The sequence below is a fragment of the Abramis brama genome (genome assembly GCF_963993115.1).
Source record: "Abramis brama genome assembly, chromosome: 6".
Classification (NCBI taxonomy): Eukaryota; Metazoa; Chordata; class Actinopteri; order Cypriniformes; family Leuciscidae; genus Abramis; species Abramis brama.
In genome coordinates this window covers 42984039-43001529 of record NC_139968.1, presented here as the reverse complement: position 1 = coordinate 43001529, position 17491 = coordinate 42984039, and the positions used below count along the sequence as shown (strand labels likewise).

The window sequence follows — 17491 nt, the reverse complement described above, 5'->3', positions numbered from 1 at the left end:
GCCATAGTATTCTTTGAAGTATGATTTAAATACTATATAGAAACTCCCAATACCATAGTATCAACCAAAGTATTGTAGTTCATTGTGTAAGTGTTTTAAAACCATATTGTCAGTTTGATTATGGATCATTTCTAATGAACGAGCAGTATCCAATTGGGAACTCCAATTAAGCTTTTTAAAAGCAATTTATTTCACACACCACTAAAACAATACATTCATAAACCACTCAGCAAACCATTTTGTGCTTAAAATCAAACTCTTCCGTGTTTACTTTCTACACACATCAGATCCTTTGAGAAAAAAAAAGAAAGAATACAAAACGCTGAAATAAAAACTCAAAACTACATCACATAGTGTAAACAGGACTCTTGCCTGTACCTGTTAGAACACTCATTTTTCAACCAACTAGATAAAAATAACACCCTTCCAGCACTTTTAACTCTATACAAAGCAAACCCATAGGAGCAGGACACATCATTTATATAAAAATATATGCATTCTGCATCCACTTTAAGCACTGCACTGTAATTTCTTCCATTTTCAGTTTCTAATTTCGTTTGGCACTGTCTTAAGTGTACAACAGAGACCAAGACAACACTCTTTTTTTCTCCTTCACTCAAATATGTACAAATATTTAAATTACATGTATGCATATTTTCATGAGGTTTTAGAGACGCGCTGAGACACTCGATCACATTCAGTTGCTTCACTACATAAAGTACCTACGATTGTTGCAGCATTTCGGGCTCCGTTCAAAACCACTGCACGAGTTTCTACTGCATACCGAACTGGTTTTATGTTGGAACTTTAGACTGTAAACATAACAGAAATTAAATCTAGTTAAGTAGCCGACTGAAATCTCAACCATCAATGCTGTTTTTTGAACATGGGTTTAAAAACACCAACATCCCCATACAGTGGGTTTACTTCTAATATTAACGTAGGAGAACTGCAAAGGAGTTTGGTGGCATCCACTGAATGAAAGCTGGACAGGAAATTAAACATTAAAAATTATATAAATTGGCAGTTAGAGACGTTAGAGTAGACACCATATTTAATTTGACAGACTGTAAGGCGGACTCGAATGTCTTCCACTAGAGAAACTCAACAAAAATGGCCTCAACGCCTTGTTTTCATTGGCGACAAATTAAATTTGGCATCTACCCTGACTGAATCGCCTATTTATTAATACTGCAATTGAAAAACATGATTCTGATGGCAAAAAAATGAAGCTTGAGAGAGTTTTTTGGCTGGGTTTTAACTCACTCGACGCACACAGAAGTGATAGCAGCAGAAACCAGACAGACAACAGACACCCCGTCGTCGAGGATCGGCTATATCTATCAAAATAAAACGCTGTGCTGATATATAACCTCACATCATGGCTTCAGTTTAAACTCCATGACAATCATCATGGAAGATCAGTCGACTTCCTATTCGCTTCAGCGCACACATTCACACACAACGCACAACATGCGCACGCTCCGCCGTCGTCCTCAGCGTTCACTCGTCGTCAAAGTTCTGCTGGAGCAGGAAGTTGGCGGCGAGGTTCTCGTTCTTCTCGCAGGCGAAGTAGGCTTGGATGACGAGTCCCTCGGGAAACCCCAGAGCTTTTAACTACGAAACATAACGAGATTTTAAGATTCTGCAAAAACTATTATAAATTAAAAGCATGTGAATTATAATAAATTATAATACAATATAATTATTAAACACATTACTATGACAATTAAAATGCATTATTTGAAATTGTTTTAGTTCTGCTTTTTCACAACACAACTACATGACCATTAGAACAATAAAATATAAAAATAAAAATATGTGTATAAATATACTAAATTTAATTTTAGATGATTAATCGCATATCACATAAAAGTTTGTTTATATGTATATATGTAAAGAACAGCATTTATTTAAAATAGAATATTTTCTAACATTATAAATGTCTTTACTGTAACTTTTGATCAGTTTAACTCATCCTTGATGAATAAAAGTATTGAATTATTTTATTTCTTTTCCCCAAAAATAAAATTAAAATTCTTACTGACCCCAAACTTTTGAACGGTAGTGTTTAATGTTACAAAAGCTTCTATTTCAGATAAATGCTGTTCTTTTGAACTTTCTATTCATCATAGCATCATGAAATAAAAATGTAAATAACTGTTTTCAACATTGATAATAATAATGAATGTTTCTTGAGCAGCAAATCATCATATTAGAATGATTTCTGAAGGATCATGTGACACTGAAGACTGGAGTAATGATGCTGAAAATACAACTTTGATCACAGGAATAAATTACAGTTTAAAATATATTAAAATAGAAAACAGTCATTTTAAATTGTCATAATATTTCACAATATTACTGTTTTTATTAATTGTTTTTTATCAAATAAATGCAGCCTTGTTGAGCAGAAGATACTTATTTTAAAAACGATAAAAATCTTACTGACCCCAAACTTTTGAACGGTAGTGTATATATATATAGTGCTGTCAAATCGTATCAATGTTAATTTCATTTTCAGTTTAGAAGTATTGTTCATTGTTAGTTTGTGTTAACTAATGTTAATATATGGGACCTTACTGTGAAGTGTTAAACTACAAACTTTATTTATTTATTTTATTTTTAATTTTTTTGTGTGAAAATTCCTCGCCACCAGCGCCACCAAATGTTTAACTTGTCCAAACGAATGTGTACGACAGACATGACAGTTTATCTTCAAGAGAAGTGCTGGTAGTGTTAGCGCACCCTCTCGATGGCTTCCTTCTCCTGCGGCGTGACCTGGATGTAGTTCCTCTGTGGTTCGATGGGAGCTTCAGCGGCTCCGGTGGCTCCGGCCTCGACAGCGTGCGGCTCGTTCAACATCTGCACGAACCGCTCCTGATGCTGCGTGATTTGCTGCAAACACACATATGAAAAAATGCTAATTAAGTGATGCACGACTAATAGAGCGCAACAGCCTGGTTCCGGACATAAAAACTTAAATAGGTAAACTGATTTTTAACAATAACTTATTAACCTTTCAACTTATTTTTAACCCTCTGCTGCTCATTGTTTAGGGTCACGCTCATACACCTCAAAGTTAACTTTTTTCCCAGTAAAATCAATGTAATATATGTTCATTCTATAATATTTTTTATTTAATATTTTTGTATTTTGAGGGAATATTATGGTACTAAAGAATATTTAAGCAACAATTACGATCCATTTGTTTCCACAATTTTTACAGTAGAATAATTAATTAATTAATTTTTTTATGAATTTCAATGATACCCAACATCATGGCTTTGAAGATTTTTTTTTTAAATTTCACATTACATTTTATGGTGGCCATTTTTTAAATTTGTATTGTTACATTTTTAGTATTTTTTAAAGGACCTTTTAACCTTTTTAAAATCATGGCCATGATTTAAAAAATATATATATATTATATATTTTATTATTTTGTGTTCAAATAGCAAGTGCCACAAAAGTCACTAAGTGTTATACAATTCAGATTAATTAAAAAATATATATTTATAAAAATAAAAATACATTTTAACAGTGGAATAAGTGGTGAACTAATAGCGATCCATTTTCCCCACAATTCTTTAAATAGAATTCAACTAATTAATCCTTACATACATTTTTTTTTGCTTCAAATAAAAGTTTGTAATGGCAAATTTAATGGCTTAAAATTATTAAATGGAGACTTTTTTAAAAACCCTATGGGGAAAAAGTGAAAGGAAAAAATACTTCCGCTTTAAAAGTGGTCGGACGTCAAAAACCCGGGAAACCCGCCACTGATTCCCTCGAAACTTTCCTAAGGGTTTTTATAATAGGGTTTTTCCAATTTAAGAGTAAAATAAGGTATGTGGTAAATGTAAGTTGACAGTACTTGCACATTTTGTTCTACTGCACGACGTCTCAAAAATATATGTAATAAATAAATAAAATATAATAATATATATATATATATATATATATATATATATATATATATATACACACACTGTATATAGTGCTGTCAAATCGTATTAATTAAAATTTTATTTTCGGTTTAGAAGTATTGTTCATTGTTAGTTCATGTTAACTAATATATGGGGCCTTATTGTAAAGTGTTAAACCAAAACCTTTATTTATTTCAGCTAGCAGCCAAAGTTGCAAAATTTCACATTTTTTATTTTTGTGTGAAAATACCAGGACAACAGCGGAAACCAAATGTTTAACTAGTCCAAACGAATGTGACAATTTCCCAATTGTCACCGCAGCACTCTATTGGACGGGACGCGGCTAAGCTCCGCCCACCTGCAGGAGTTGCGGGTTGTCTCGGCCCAGTTGCTGCAGCAGAGCCGGCAGGAGCGTCGGGTTCTGCTGGATGATCTGCCGCATCTGCTGGAACTGCGGCTGGTTCCTCAGGAACTCCAGCGGGTTCGCCGTCACCGGCACGGATCCGGGCTCCGCACCTGCTCACAGTATAGAAAGGGCTGTACAGGAGTCTGGCCCGAAACCAAAAATCAAGGAAAAGTGAAAAAACAAAACAAAAAACGCATTTTCTTTGTTTTGTACTTTGTATTCCGTTGTGTCATTTATGTGCCTCATAATGGGAAAGTAAAAATAATGTCAATATGTGTTTTCACTTCAACGTTTCCTTATTGTTAATGCTGTTTGTGTTGATAATATGAATTTGTGTTTGCGTTACAATTCAGCAAAAATCAACACTATGAAAAACACTAAAAAGTCACGTAAACACATAAAACCTTTATTGTAGGTATTGTAGACATTTTTTAAAAAAAACTACAAAACATAACAAAATGACTAAAATTTGTACTTTTAATTTAATTACTAAATTACTTAAAAGAAAATGTAAAAATAAAAACTAATTCAAAATATCAACATATTTCATGTATCAACATGTCAAATATAATATTTCTTTTATCGAGTTTTTAGATTCTGGCAAAGAGACTACCAATGAAAACTAGCCTTCGGGCGTTACATTTATGAATGTTGATTATTGTATGCTTTCCTTTCTTGAAATAAATAAATAAAAACTATAATAGTATATCAATGCTACTAAAATGACTAGCTTGTCAGATATTGAAAAAAAAAAATGAAATATGAGAAATTAAAAAAACATCAAAGAAATGTTTTTATTTTGTTCCAACTAGTTTTAGGGACTGTTCACTGAGGTGCAAAAAATTACAAGTATAAATAGTATCTAACATTATTTGTGCTTAGTGTAAATAGCATTTATCGTTTTTGTTATGCCTGTTTATTTCACTTAGCTGCAACTAGTAATTAGAATCCATTTAGAAAACTAACAACCAAAAACACAGTTTATTTGACTGTGAAACAGCAAAGTATTCCGTTTCAAGTAAACTTTCAGTCTAAAATTTCATCAAAGGTCTCACATATTTCATATTTTAGTCTTTTTTTCCCCCCCATGTTTCTTTGTTGTTTTTCAGAGTGTTGACTTTTGGCGAATTGCATGGAAACCAATGGGGTCCAACACAATTGCATTCACCAAAATGTGTACAGCCTTTTCAAAACGCATCTATGCCTCAATATTTTGCATGCACATTCATGACCCTAAATGAGAACAAATCACCAAATTTCAAGAAGAAGTAAATAGTTTAACCAGTGTTTCAAACAGTTTAAAAATCGAAAGTGCAACACAATAGGACGATTAAGTTAAAAACACTTCAACTTGAAGATTTTCCTCATCAGCTTGATTTAAAGAACACCAGTACATCCAAGTGAGCATTGAAATAGTCAAGACTCCTCCATCAGCTGTGCTACCGAAATAACATTTTAACGAATTAGCAAGAACGCGGCAGCTGCAGGGCAAACTAGCGTCTATTTCCATGAGTCCTGAACAAATGGCCACTCACCGGCTGCGGCGGCGGCGGCTGTGGGGGCGGCGGCTGTGGTGGCGGCTGCGGCGGCGGGTGGAGGCTGAGGTCGCTGTGGGGCGGGCGGGGTGGGGTTGGACACGGCAGTGGGCTGAACTACTTCTTGTGGAGGCTGCTCGGATTCTGTGGGAATACCCTTGAGGAACGGACATTAGCAACTTGTGAATTTGTGTGGTTTACAAAGGAATTACACTGACGTGAAGTCAAACAAGATGCTATAAGTCAACATGAAATGTCTCGATCCCAAAAATGAAATTACTTCTCAATGTTTCAATTAACACTTAAATGCATTTATGTTTCACCAATCATTATAACATAGGTCTTTAGCAACCCGGATCTATCTCTAACACAGATGGATCTCTAACTGCCACAATGGTATAAAACACTCCTGATATTTTAATAACAATTACAAAAGAATAAAATTAAACATATCTTGTTACTTTCTGGAACTTGGAAGGGTTCAATTTGAGCAGATGTTTTTTACCATCATCACTGTCATCGCCAGAGCTCATTCATATTCATTTAAATAATTTAAAATAATTGATCTATTTCATATTACAATTAATTTTAGTATTAATATTAATAATTATCATAATCACCTTTGTTATGTATGCCATTGATTATTTGCATGTGTTTATGCAATTTTTTTTGGTGAACATTGCATAAACATTGCATAAATGTATTATATATATTTTTTTGCATGTATTAATGCTAATATTAATAATTTTATATGTATTTAAATACATTTTAAATCATGTAAATAATTTATCTATTCAATATTATACTTTAGTGTTAGTATTAATCATTGTAATTATCATTATATATTGCATGGATGTAAGACACACATTTAAAATACATTTTTAGCGCAATTTTCCACCGGACAAAATTGCGATTGTTAACTCATGATTTCTGTTCTGTCTGTGCGCACCAATCTTGCACTTCTATCTACTCCTCAACCAGACCACCTAGAGACTTCGGGTTTTCGGCATTATGCTAAGGAAGGTCTAATCTCGGGAACGCACAAAAAAAATCCAGGAAAAGATTTACTATCTCTTAGTGTTGTGATCCCATGAGGTCAGAAAATTGCGCTAAAACACTCACCGAGTTTTTATTACTTGTTTTTAAATTTAGTAATTATCCAAACAATATTAAATAAGCTACTTTACCAACCAAATCTTGAAAAGTTGAATTTATTTTCTAGCAGAATATCCTGTTTCACTCAGAAACGTGTAACATTCCAAAATAAAACGAGATGCAAATGTCATTTCATGTTGCCTTTAAGCAAAAATAGGCATTTTTTAAAGCATTTTTTCTGGTAATAAAACATAAAACTCATACCATAAGCAGGTACTCCACGGCTCTGTCCGGATTGTTGAAACTTGCTCGTAAAGCGGCGATAACCTGTTCCCTCTCATAACCCATTGACATGATTTCCGTCACCAAATTCTCATACGCTTGACCCGTAACTAAAAAACGACAGATGTTAATGTCAAGTTCATGTCTACTTTACAACAAAACAAATAACCCAAACTTACCCAGTATGGATGCAGCTGCTTCTAAAAGACCCAACTCATCTATAATGCTGCACAAAATAGACAAATTAAGAGATTTTCATTCTTTTTAAGAATAAAAAACTAGCTTTTTTTGTGGGCGTGGCCATACCTGGCTTCTGATTGGGCGATGGCCTGCTCTTCTTGGGCGGCCTGGTTCTCCTCTTCTGAGATAGGAGCAGGAGTAGCGCTAACAGTCTCGGGCGTTTCGGCAGCAGGCTCCGAGGCAGCAGGGGGCGCTGTGACGGGCTCTGGCTCTACAGGAGCGGGAGCAGGGGCTGATACAGGCACTGTGGAGGCGGCAGGAGTCGTGGGCAGATGGACAGGGGTTTCGGCGAGGGACACACTAACGGGAGCAGGAGCTTGAGGCGGTGTAGCAGATTTAGGCTGTAGAAAGAGAAACAGGACTGCACAGAAAACTACTAGCTATGTGTGCATGCAAAGTTGCAAATTTAACTTTTACGAAATATTGGAACATCTGCGAATGAAGCACCGTTTCCATCCCATGTGTGCAAGAGAACAAAATCGCCATTTTCTTAGAAACTTGCGCAAAGTATCAATAATAAAAATGAAAGTTGCGGCAACCTGCGAACACAATGTGGCTCTTTTTTCCCCCTACATAATATATGTTGTTTTTCCATTCATGATTTCACAGAAATAGAAACCGTTTCCAAAAGTTAGAATAAAAACTCTTTATTAAGTGTCGCGTCTGGTTTGCACACAGCTGAAACGCAATAATAATCGCTGTTATGTTTTCTTTGCGAATGCAATTGTGTGAGATGCTTCTTGGAGGGATTAATACCAAATCATTTTGATGACAGAACAACTAAAACAAAATTTGAGATGCTGTGCGATGCAATTGGTCCACTTGTTAGTCCAGCTATCCAATCACATCGTCTGTTGAGTTTTTTGTTGCGCATCGTGGAATTTTATTCTGTAAATGTTTTTCTATCGTAGGCTAGTTTATGCACGTTTTCTTATCGGATAAAAAAATGTATTCGATTCAATTAAGCATAAATATTTTAGTTTTTTATGTGCATACATTTTTAAGATTTTATGCACATCTTGATATTTCCATCCAGCGTTTTATATGCAGTATCCCAAACTTCAAAAGGAAAATACGTGGATTGAAACATAGCTACTTTACGAATTTAAAGAAAGAATTCTGCTCAGGTTTTTAATGGAAGTGAAGCATTTCATAAAAATGCAAAGACTCGATGAAGAAGGCAATGAGAGGATTGCGAGAAATAAAACAGCCTTACCTTTGTAACCATCACCACGACAAAGTTCTTCTCGTCTATTTTGTATTCTTTTAGAGGTATATCATCATTCAAAATTTTGCCTGCGTTTTATGGACAAAAACAAAAAAAATCAAATACGAGATTCACACAAACCAGAATATGCTGCATGGAAAAGCAAATATGGTATATAATATTTAAGATTTGCCATACCAGAAATAAAAAATGTCCAAAGACAGAGGAAAATAAGAAACAGACCTGCATAGATTAGTTTTTGACCGACAGCTGGAAAAGCATCTTGCCCCTTTTCTTCCTCTATCTTTTCTTTAAGAGCCTTTACCTGTATTTACAATACACAAGGACATTATTTCATCAGATACATATTTTATATATGTATGTCAATAATATACAGTTTAGGTTTGTTTAGGGTTTAATTCAGGTATTTTAAGGTTTTATAAGTTGTTACTTTTACTATAATATGATGAATTATATTCCATTATTATGTTTGGCAATATATTTCGTATTTGTGCAGGACAAATGTCACTCTCATATCTTTCAATACAATTCAATATTGTGGTTTAAAGGACAAATATGACTCATGAACTGTTTGCTTATGAAATCAGGCAATGAATGATCATGTGCTTCCCAAACTATCTTAAATATCCAAAGTAATGGATTCATACGATCACAAGACTGGCTATATACATGGGCACTTGCTGAGTCATTTCATCAGCATTTCAAAATCAAAATCATTTCATCTAACTTCTTTGCTCAAACACAGTCAGAATGATATTGCATTTTGTTCATTAGCTGATTATTTTGACCACAAATTATTTCAAGTTGCAAAATTATATATATATATAAAAAAATGAGCCATTTCAATGACCGAGACACATTAATCTGACTCCATTTTAAAAAGTTTTCAATATTTTATAACATAATACATTCCATGTCAGTAATCAATAAACCTAGTCATTCTAGGAAATTCAGAAGCATGGCAAGCTGTTTTTATATTTATTCCTAAAATCAAACCAACATCTGGCTATTTTTCATTAGACACTTGGGTGTATTTCAGATGTTAGGTAGTAGCATACTTTGCATTTCTAGTAGTAAGATTTATTTAATATTAAGTATAAATAGCCATTCTTACTAGTTATCACTTATGGCAAGTAAAAGAAAAACTAGTGAGAAAATAAATGTTACTAGTCACAGTTGGGATACATACTAATGTCTACTAAATAAATACTAGTATCTAATAAATAAGGATTAATAAAACTGGAATCGATACTAGTCACTACTAGCAAAATTCATATATATATATATATATTTTTTTTTTTTTTTTTTTTTTTTTATAGTAAAACTAAAAGATGTACAGGCAACAATAGTTGGTGTATAGTTAACAGTGAGTTCAATGGTAAAAATTAACAATTTGTGTGTCAATTAAATAGTCGGGATAGTAGTAAGTCGTAAAGGAACAAGTACGAGTAGTGTAATACTAATAAATAAGCATTAGTGACTAACTTTTGGGATAACTACTAGAGTTCTCGTATCTAATGAATAGTTACCAATGAAATACAAAATTATATGTGACTAGTAATTAAAACAAGTAACATAAAATGCTAGTTAGTTTAATCGAATAGGTGTTAAACCTGCTTGCCATAGACGAGAGTGTAAACAGACCGTTGAAGTGAACAACGCGACCGTTATTTTCAAATTAATAGCCGTTAGAATGTGCGGCTCAGTGACGTCACCTATTCTAGTGTATTATTCTACAATGACAGCGGGTGTCCGCGCGCGCGACCCACATGTATATCAGCAGCCGCCCGAGGCCGCGGCGTTTCCCAGCGCGTTATGCCCGCGCACTGGCATGTTTACACGGGCACAAACACGCACACTCACCGTCAGCTCCTCGTCTATCTGCACTTTAAATGTCTGCTGCTGGAGCGTCTTCAGAGTGATCGTCAGCATTGTGTTCGAGCGCGAGACCCCGCGAAAACAGCCTCGGAAGTGTCCTGAATGAGCGCGTGTGGAGATGTGACTCAGCTATCTTCGGCAGGGATGAGCGGGTGTGTTAGTGTTACGAGAAGACGCCATCTACTTGCTGAATAGGACAAGACACGTGGACGTACGGTGACCCCAAAGAGCCTTTTAGACGTTTAGAAATATCGGAATAAATACTCGACATGTTTCTAGAACTTTCCTCAGTACTATCTTCACGGGGTCAGTGACAAACAGGGATGTTGGAGACGACAAAAAAGACATATCTGTCTTAAACACACGTAAACATTTCTTATAAATATAATCTATTCATGTGAGCTATTTAAAAAAATAATAATAATTGTACAACATTTTCAACGAAGGTTTCGACAAGTATAGTCAATGTACACATCGTTTATAGTCATTCAAGACGTGTTTTTTTGTTTGTTTTTCCAGTATGAGCTCATTTGACAAATTAATCATGACATAAGTCAAAATTATAAGTCCAAGATATAACATACTAAATCATAATTATGCCATTCACGTCATAATTACGAGATTAAAAAGTCAAAATTATGATTTGACATGAAAAAAAGGGGCATAATTATGACAAACTAAGTCTTAATTAAGGGATAAAAAAATAAATTATGAAATTCAAAAAGTACATTTTAATGGGACTTTGTCATTATGATGTCAGGAAAGTTATTCAACGCTTACATTCTCACCAATAAATATTTAAATCATGTAAATTCTGAACCAAACTGAATAACACATGCTTTGTTTTTTTTGGTTTTGAGAAATAAAATTTAATTAATTACTTGCGTTGCACTTAATAAATAAAACTTACACTTTAAACCAAAAATGAGGACAATTTAATATCCACATACTCAAGGAAAATTTTGGAAAAATGACCCAGACGAGGATTTAAAAATAAATCATTTATTTAAAAAAGTGCAAATCCAACATATGATCAACATCAGAATTGTCCCCTTGCACGACTCGAGACTGAACAGAAAACCCAAACATCTATTAGTCTAAAGTTTAACAGGTCATGAACATGATGGGGTGGGGCTTCTAGCAGCAAAACCAAAAGAAATCTGAGTTTAGGGATGCGACATGTGACTAGAAGGGGCGGGGCCAAGAATTCACACCACATTTAAAGAAAAAGACAACAGAAACACATCAGATCTGCTCATTCAGGAAGGGAGTCCTCGTCTTCACAACTCGTCTTTGGTGAGCGTATCGTCGTCACCCTCCTCTTCCTCCTCAGGAGGTTCTTCTGTGTGCTCTTCCTCCTCTGGCTCATCCTCCTCATTTTCGTCCTCCTCGTCTTCCTCATTATCATCCTTCTTGCTCTTTTCCTCATCTTCGCGTTTTTTCCGTTCTTCCTCTTCCTGTTGGTCCTTCATATTTTTTTCTGGCCCCTGATACAAAAACACAACACCGGTAAGACGCACATCAGAATTTACATCTTAAACACATTCCTGTGGAAATAAACCCAATTTATTACCTTCGTTGTGCCCCATGTTTCTGTACCAAATTTCTCGGCCTCCTCAACATCATCGGTGATCAGGAAGTTGTCAAAGATGGTTCCAGATTTCACCTGCAAGAAAGGTACACTAGTTATAAACAGTGATTTTCGTGAATCTGAGATCAAATTTCCTGAATCATTCACCATTTAACCACAAAACTCATTACAAAAAGTGCAGTACTATATCATTTATTGATTTTTTGTATTTATTTTTTAATAGCAAAATAAAATAATATACCAAACATAATGATATCTTGTTTAACAGTTGTGTGTCAGAATTTGGTAAGACAAATACAGAAAGCTTGTTTGTTTTTGCAAAACCCCCTCAAATTATCAATAAAACTATAATAGTATATCAATGATACTAAAATAACACTGGTAAGATATTGTACCTCTAAAATCATACCTAATATGGTAAATGTGACCAATTTGTCACAATTGCGGAAATTACCAACATAAAATCAGCCATTTTGATCGCAAAAATCCCCTAAAAAAAAAAGTTGTCAAATGTCTGGTTAAATTTCACCAGTGAAACCCAAACCAAATCTGTTAAAACCCTACAACTGACCATTATGATGTTGATTCAACAGCACACCAATCTAAACCATACCTGCCAAAGATCCAGTCCCAGAACGCCAATCTTCTCGAATTTGTAAATGGCGTCGTCTGCCTTGTACTCGGGGTTGTCGATTTCAGGGTGAATCCAAGTGCCTTTGTAGTTGGGGTTGTCGATCTGTTTTGGTTTCCACTCACCCTACATCAACGAAACTTAGTTAGATCAGTTGGTGAAACTGGTTCCTGTATAATAAACAACCACTCAGGTGCGTTCCCCAAAAGCATCGTTGGCCAACTATGGTCACAAGTTCCGTTTAATCACGTTGGTATTGACAGAACTTGAAATTATAGTTGGCGTCGGGAACCGCACCCCTGATCGAGAAGATCAACCTTTTACCTTTAAGATCACTTCAAATACAGCAAATTGCACAAACAGTCCATGTGATGTTGATCAAGAGCATTAATCTCTCTCAAAAACTCCTAAAAACCTGAAACCTTCTGCTGGCTGCCTACCCTTCCGGAAAGACCAGCCTAAACTGGTTTTAGCTGGTCTCCCAATTGTCTAAAACCATTCAACTAGACCAATTCAACCACTTTGTGGCTTGTTTGGTTGAGCTTAATATTAGGATTTTCTACGTGAGGACTGGTTTTGTACCTTGTACTCTGGGTTGGGGATCATCGCAGGTTCCCATTCTCCGTCCATGTCTTCATCCCAATCGTCTGGTTTCTTGGCATCAGGGTCGGGAATGTTCTCAGGTTTGTCCCAGTCCTGAACCGCAGAGATATACACTTTTAATGCACCATTTGTGTCAAAGAACAACTATTTTGAAATAGTACACAGATTTCTTGCACGCTATGATGTGTGGATCAGGTTATGGTGATTAACGACTGAAAACGTACCTCAGGTTTCGCGTCTTCAGGATCGTCGATTTTCGCCCTGTCGTCCCAATCCTCGGGCTTCTTGGCCTCTGGATCCTTGATCTTTTTGGGAGGAAGTAAGTCCCAATCTTCCTCCAGAGAGCCAGACTCAACCTTCTCGTTGTCGATTTTCACTTCGTACGTCTGGTCCGGTCGCAGGATCAGCGTGTACAGGTGTGTGAGTTCATCGTCCTGACGGGCGCAAACAAAGCAACTGAATTATAGCGACTATGATTTCATTTGAAACATTTTAACTGCCATTTGGTGCACATTTTTCCCCTTCCACATATCAATTAAGTATCATTCGAAAGCTTAAAATTCATCCTGTGAAAACCAGACATTGTGCTACCATGAAAACAGTACTTTAAAACCTTTTGACAGGCTCCTCCCACTAGTGGGCGGTGCCATGTTTCATATTTATATAATTAAAATAATAATTTTAATTTATAATTTTATAATCAAAATCTTTCTCTAATCTTGACAAAACGCATATCGTCGGGAATGTCTGAGACTCAAGTTTCCACATTTGACGACTGTTTCGTGAGATTGTTGATTTGTCACCCGGTGGCTATTTTTGGTACAGCGCCTAAACGAAACCTCAATTTTTGTGATACAAGCTTCAAATTTGGTGCACATCTTGGTAAGACTTATGGCTTTGATTTTCAGAGTCCAAATTATTTTATAAAATATGTATTTTGCATGAAATAAAAATTGTTTAGTACAGTACATTTGCTTTACAGTAAATGTAAAGTTCGATTTTCTTTTTTACACTTCCATTTTTTTCTGCAAAATGTCGTCTTTACCTTAGGTCTGTATTCAAAAAGTTTTGATTGTGCATTTTCACATCCATGTACAAACAGTTAAATTACATTTTGTTTTAAAACATACTTTGCATTTGATGTCCTTCTTGATTAGGTGATTTTGGCCTTTGTAGTTGAAAATGACGTGAACTTTCTTGGTGCTGTAGCCACAGATGTCGGGTCCTACGAGGAAGGTTAAAAGTGAAAATGACACAAAAATAGTGAGAGTATATGCCAATGTTGTGCTACTTAGTTTTTCCACCTAGAAACCCAACAAAACGTCATCTAACCATGGCTTACCGAACATGATGTAGTACTGTGAATCGCCGTGCATATCGGTCTGGTCCAGGTCGGCGGGGAAGATTTTCACGTACCCACCGCCGCAGTCGATCTTCTGCTCGTGTTTCACAGTGAACTGGATCACTACTGGTCTACCCTCATTACTAAACGAGTCAAAGCGACTGGATAGAGCGTAAAAACGGGCGTCTTGAGTTGTCTGCAAACCTTGAAGGGGAAAAAAACATGGCATTATAAGTCATCTCACATTGATTATTCAAATTTTCTTAAAGATGAAGACATTTGCAAAAGCAATTGAGCTTCGGTGAAAGAAGCCGTGACCTCTGACCTTTATCAAGCTCAGCATCGCCGTAGAATTTCCCTGAGGTCAGTTTCCACTGGCCGTAGTCGGATTTGTGTTTGGATTCGACCCATCGGCTTTTCCAACCATCTGGAGATACAAAGTTTAATAGCAAGAAATCTTTTATATTGGCTATGTATTGTTCATCATCAGCCATTACATGAAAATATTTTCGGGCTGGAATTTTAATATGGGTGCATTAAAATGATGCAAATAATTGTAAGTTAAAAACAACAGATATGAAACTCTAATGCCTTAAATTTGTTTTTAAGACGACAACAGTTTAATAGTCTAAAAAGCGAACTGAAACCAAAACTTAACACTGATTAATAAAAAAATAAAAAAATTGTTGTCATAATCTATGAGTAAGTATGCATTAAGATACAAATCTGAATCATTTTCACAAATCATGTATTCTTAGCATGACATGTAATTTGTATAACAGTGTAATTTGCAAATACAGTAGCCTAAATGAAAGTGACACTGGTGAAATGATACAACTGACTTTGATCACATAAATGCATTGAAGTAAACTTGCTCAATACATCATAAAAATACATTATGTTGACATTATTTTTAAGAAACATATCTCCGTGAAATATTGACTGTGTCTGATGTCATGCTCGATCAAAGAAGAGAGATTTACCTCCATCCAGAAATTGTTCTTTAAAATACACATCTGCATGTACAGTGAAAGCCAGTGCAGATATAAAGCACACTGCTGCAGCGACCCGCATCTCTGCACTGTTAAAGGATCTATATTAAGATTAAGATCCTGATATAATAATGAATGCTGCTCGAGCTAATGCTCAGTGAAATATGGCTCGGTTGTGTTCCTGCACAGATGGCTGAGACTCATTGGCCGGACGGGCAGCCAATCAGAGGAGACCACGAGTGAAGAGTCAGCGCTGTGGGCGGGGATTCTGCGAAGCACGTGATTGGAACACGGAGGAAGTACAAGTACAAGTTTTGTTTATATTTGATTTAATTACTATAGCTGTGTCTGAAATCGCTCCCTATCCACTATATAGTGCACTATTTAGGGTGTCGGCCATTTTGTAGTGGTGTCCGAATTCTGAGTGAACGACATCATTCCCTACATTCGTTCACTACTTTTACCCACAATCCTCTCTGAATTCGAGTGTACATCCGATGTACACTTGCTGAGACACTATTTCCCACAATCCAACACGATAAGGCGATAGAGCGCGAATGAAAAATAAACAAAAATGTCACCATGGCAACGGCGCACGCGAGATAGAAAACAATCATTTATAAGACCAGACGCCTGGTTATTTATTTATATATATATACCGTTATATCTATATTTGAATAAACAAATGTGCTGTATAGTGTTTTGTTCTCTTTTATTTTCACATATAAATGTAAAAAGTAAATAAATATGATAAGCAAGTTTTTTTATTATCTTTTTTTATCAAATAACGCAATAAACGTGAAAAATACATACATACAATTGTTACATATAATTCATACAGCCAAAAAAGGAAATATTAAAGATGGGTAGGTAATGTTTATGACGAAATTGTCCGAGCTCTCTGGCGCGTGATAATTATGTCAGCGTCCGAATTCGCTCACTCATTTTCGTTCACTCTTTGCTGATGTAGTGCACTCAACTGCCATTCACTATGTAGGGATTAGTGAATGAGTGAGCGAGTGAGCGGTTTCAGACACAGCTATGATTGCCCGTTACTATTCATAAAGTCAAATGGAATGAAAAATGCCAAATCGTGAGATCCTTGACGTAATAATAAACAAGTAAAATATGGTGCTGCATGTGATCTGTAAGACGAACTTAACACGGTATTTTACATTTTTCTTGCAGTAAATCTGCAACTAGAACATGTAACAGAGTTAGTTTTATTTATTTTAGCTGTATGTTGTTTACCGGAATATATTGCAAAAACAAAAACAAACTAATTGGTAATATTAAAAATAAATAATTAAATAAATAATGTTTTTACAGATAGGCTATAAGAAGCACCTTTGAAAAAAGTAGAAATAAAGCTGTATATGGTACACTGCTGAAATATTTAAAATATACATAAAGTTTGTATTCCTCAGAATAAATCATGAGAGACTCTTGAACCTCAGAGTGAGAAACTTTATTGATAAAGGCAAGAAAATACATATGACAAATATACAGCAGTAGTAAAGTGAGATCTGTGTGTCTCTTTATTAATTTTTTTTGTACTTGAGAAAAATATAAACAATAAAGTGACACTGTCACTGAAAGAGAGCACAAACTCAAATTATCATCAGTATTTCTTATGAAAAAAAAAAACACTATAAAAAACACACTTGAAGAACCTTTAAAGTTCAGCGTTCTGCTTTAGATTTCGATACTTCCTGAAAAAGATGAACATAAAAAGCCAT

General features: G+C 35.3%; 2 protein-coding genes across 2 annotated transcripts; both read right to left on the bottom strand.

Annotated features, from left to right (window-relative positions):
* Nucleotides 1–166: 166 nt before the first annotated feature.
* rad23ab (RAD23 homolog A, nucleotide excision repair protein b) lies at nucleotides 167–10817 on the bottom strand. Its single transcript, XM_084116192.1, has 10 exons — nucleotides 10579–10817; nucleotides 8938–9019; nucleotides 8704–8783; nucleotides 7554–7828; nucleotides 7427–7473; nucleotides 7230–7357; nucleotides 5871–6027; nucleotides 4288–4445; nucleotides 2749–2898; nucleotides 167–1617 (listed from the first exon to the last, which is right to left on the bottom strand). Exons 1-10 carry the CDS (start codon nucleotides 10645–10647, stop codon nucleotides 1504–1506), a joined length of 1260 nt encoding a protein of 419 aa, XP_083972318.1. The 5' UTR covers nucleotides 10648–10817; the 3' UTR covers nucleotides 167–1503.
* Nucleotides 10818–11579: 762 nt separating this feature from the next.
* calr3a (calreticulin 3a) lies at nucleotides 11580–15949 on the bottom strand. The gene is made up of 9 exons (XM_084116191.1): nucleotides 15744–15949; nucleotides 15086–15187; nucleotides 14761–14964; nucleotides 14549–14643; nucleotides 13643–13852; nucleotides 13398–13511; nucleotides 12798–12941; nucleotides 12167–12259; nucleotides 11580–12080 (listed from the first exon to the last, which is right to left on the bottom strand). The coding sequence occupies exons 1-9, from the start codon at nucleotides 15832–15834 to the stop codon at nucleotides 11874–11876; spliced, it is 1260 nt and encodes a 419-aa protein (XP_083972317.1). The 5' UTR covers nucleotides 15835–15949; the 3' UTR covers nucleotides 11580–11873.
* Nucleotides 15950–17491: the final 1542 nt, after the last annotated feature.

What these genes read in the sequence shown, in the direction of transcription:
- rad23ab (XM_084116192.1), bottom strand. Translation starts at nt 10,647, where the DNA reads ATGCTGACGATCACTCTGAAGACGCTCCAGCAGCAGACATTTAAAGTG. An exon ending in AGATAGACGAGGAGCTGACG is followed by an intron (nt 9,020 to 10,578) that starts GTGAGTGTGCGT and finishes TTGTAAATACAG; the next exon opens with GTAAAGGCTCTTAAAGAAAA. An exon ending in ACAACCCGCAACTCCTGCAG is followed by an intron (nt 2,899 to 4,287) that starts GTGGGCGGAGCT and finishes GTGTGTTTGCAG; the next exon opens with CAAATCACGCAGCATCAGGA.
- calr3a (XM_084116191.1), bottom strand. Translation starts at nt 15,834, where the DNA reads ATGCGGGTCGCTGCAGCAGTGTGCTTTATATCTGCACTGGCTTTCACT. An exon ending in ACAGTACTACATCATGTTCG is followed by an intron (nt 14,644 to 14,760) that starts GTAAGCCATGGT and finishes CCTTCCTCGTAG; the next exon opens with GACCCGACATCTGTGGCTAC. An exon ending in TCCCCAACCCAGAGTACAAG is followed by an intron (nt 12,942 to 13,397) that starts GTACAAAACCAG and finishes TCGTTGATGTAG; the next exon opens with GGTGAGTGGAAACCAAAACA.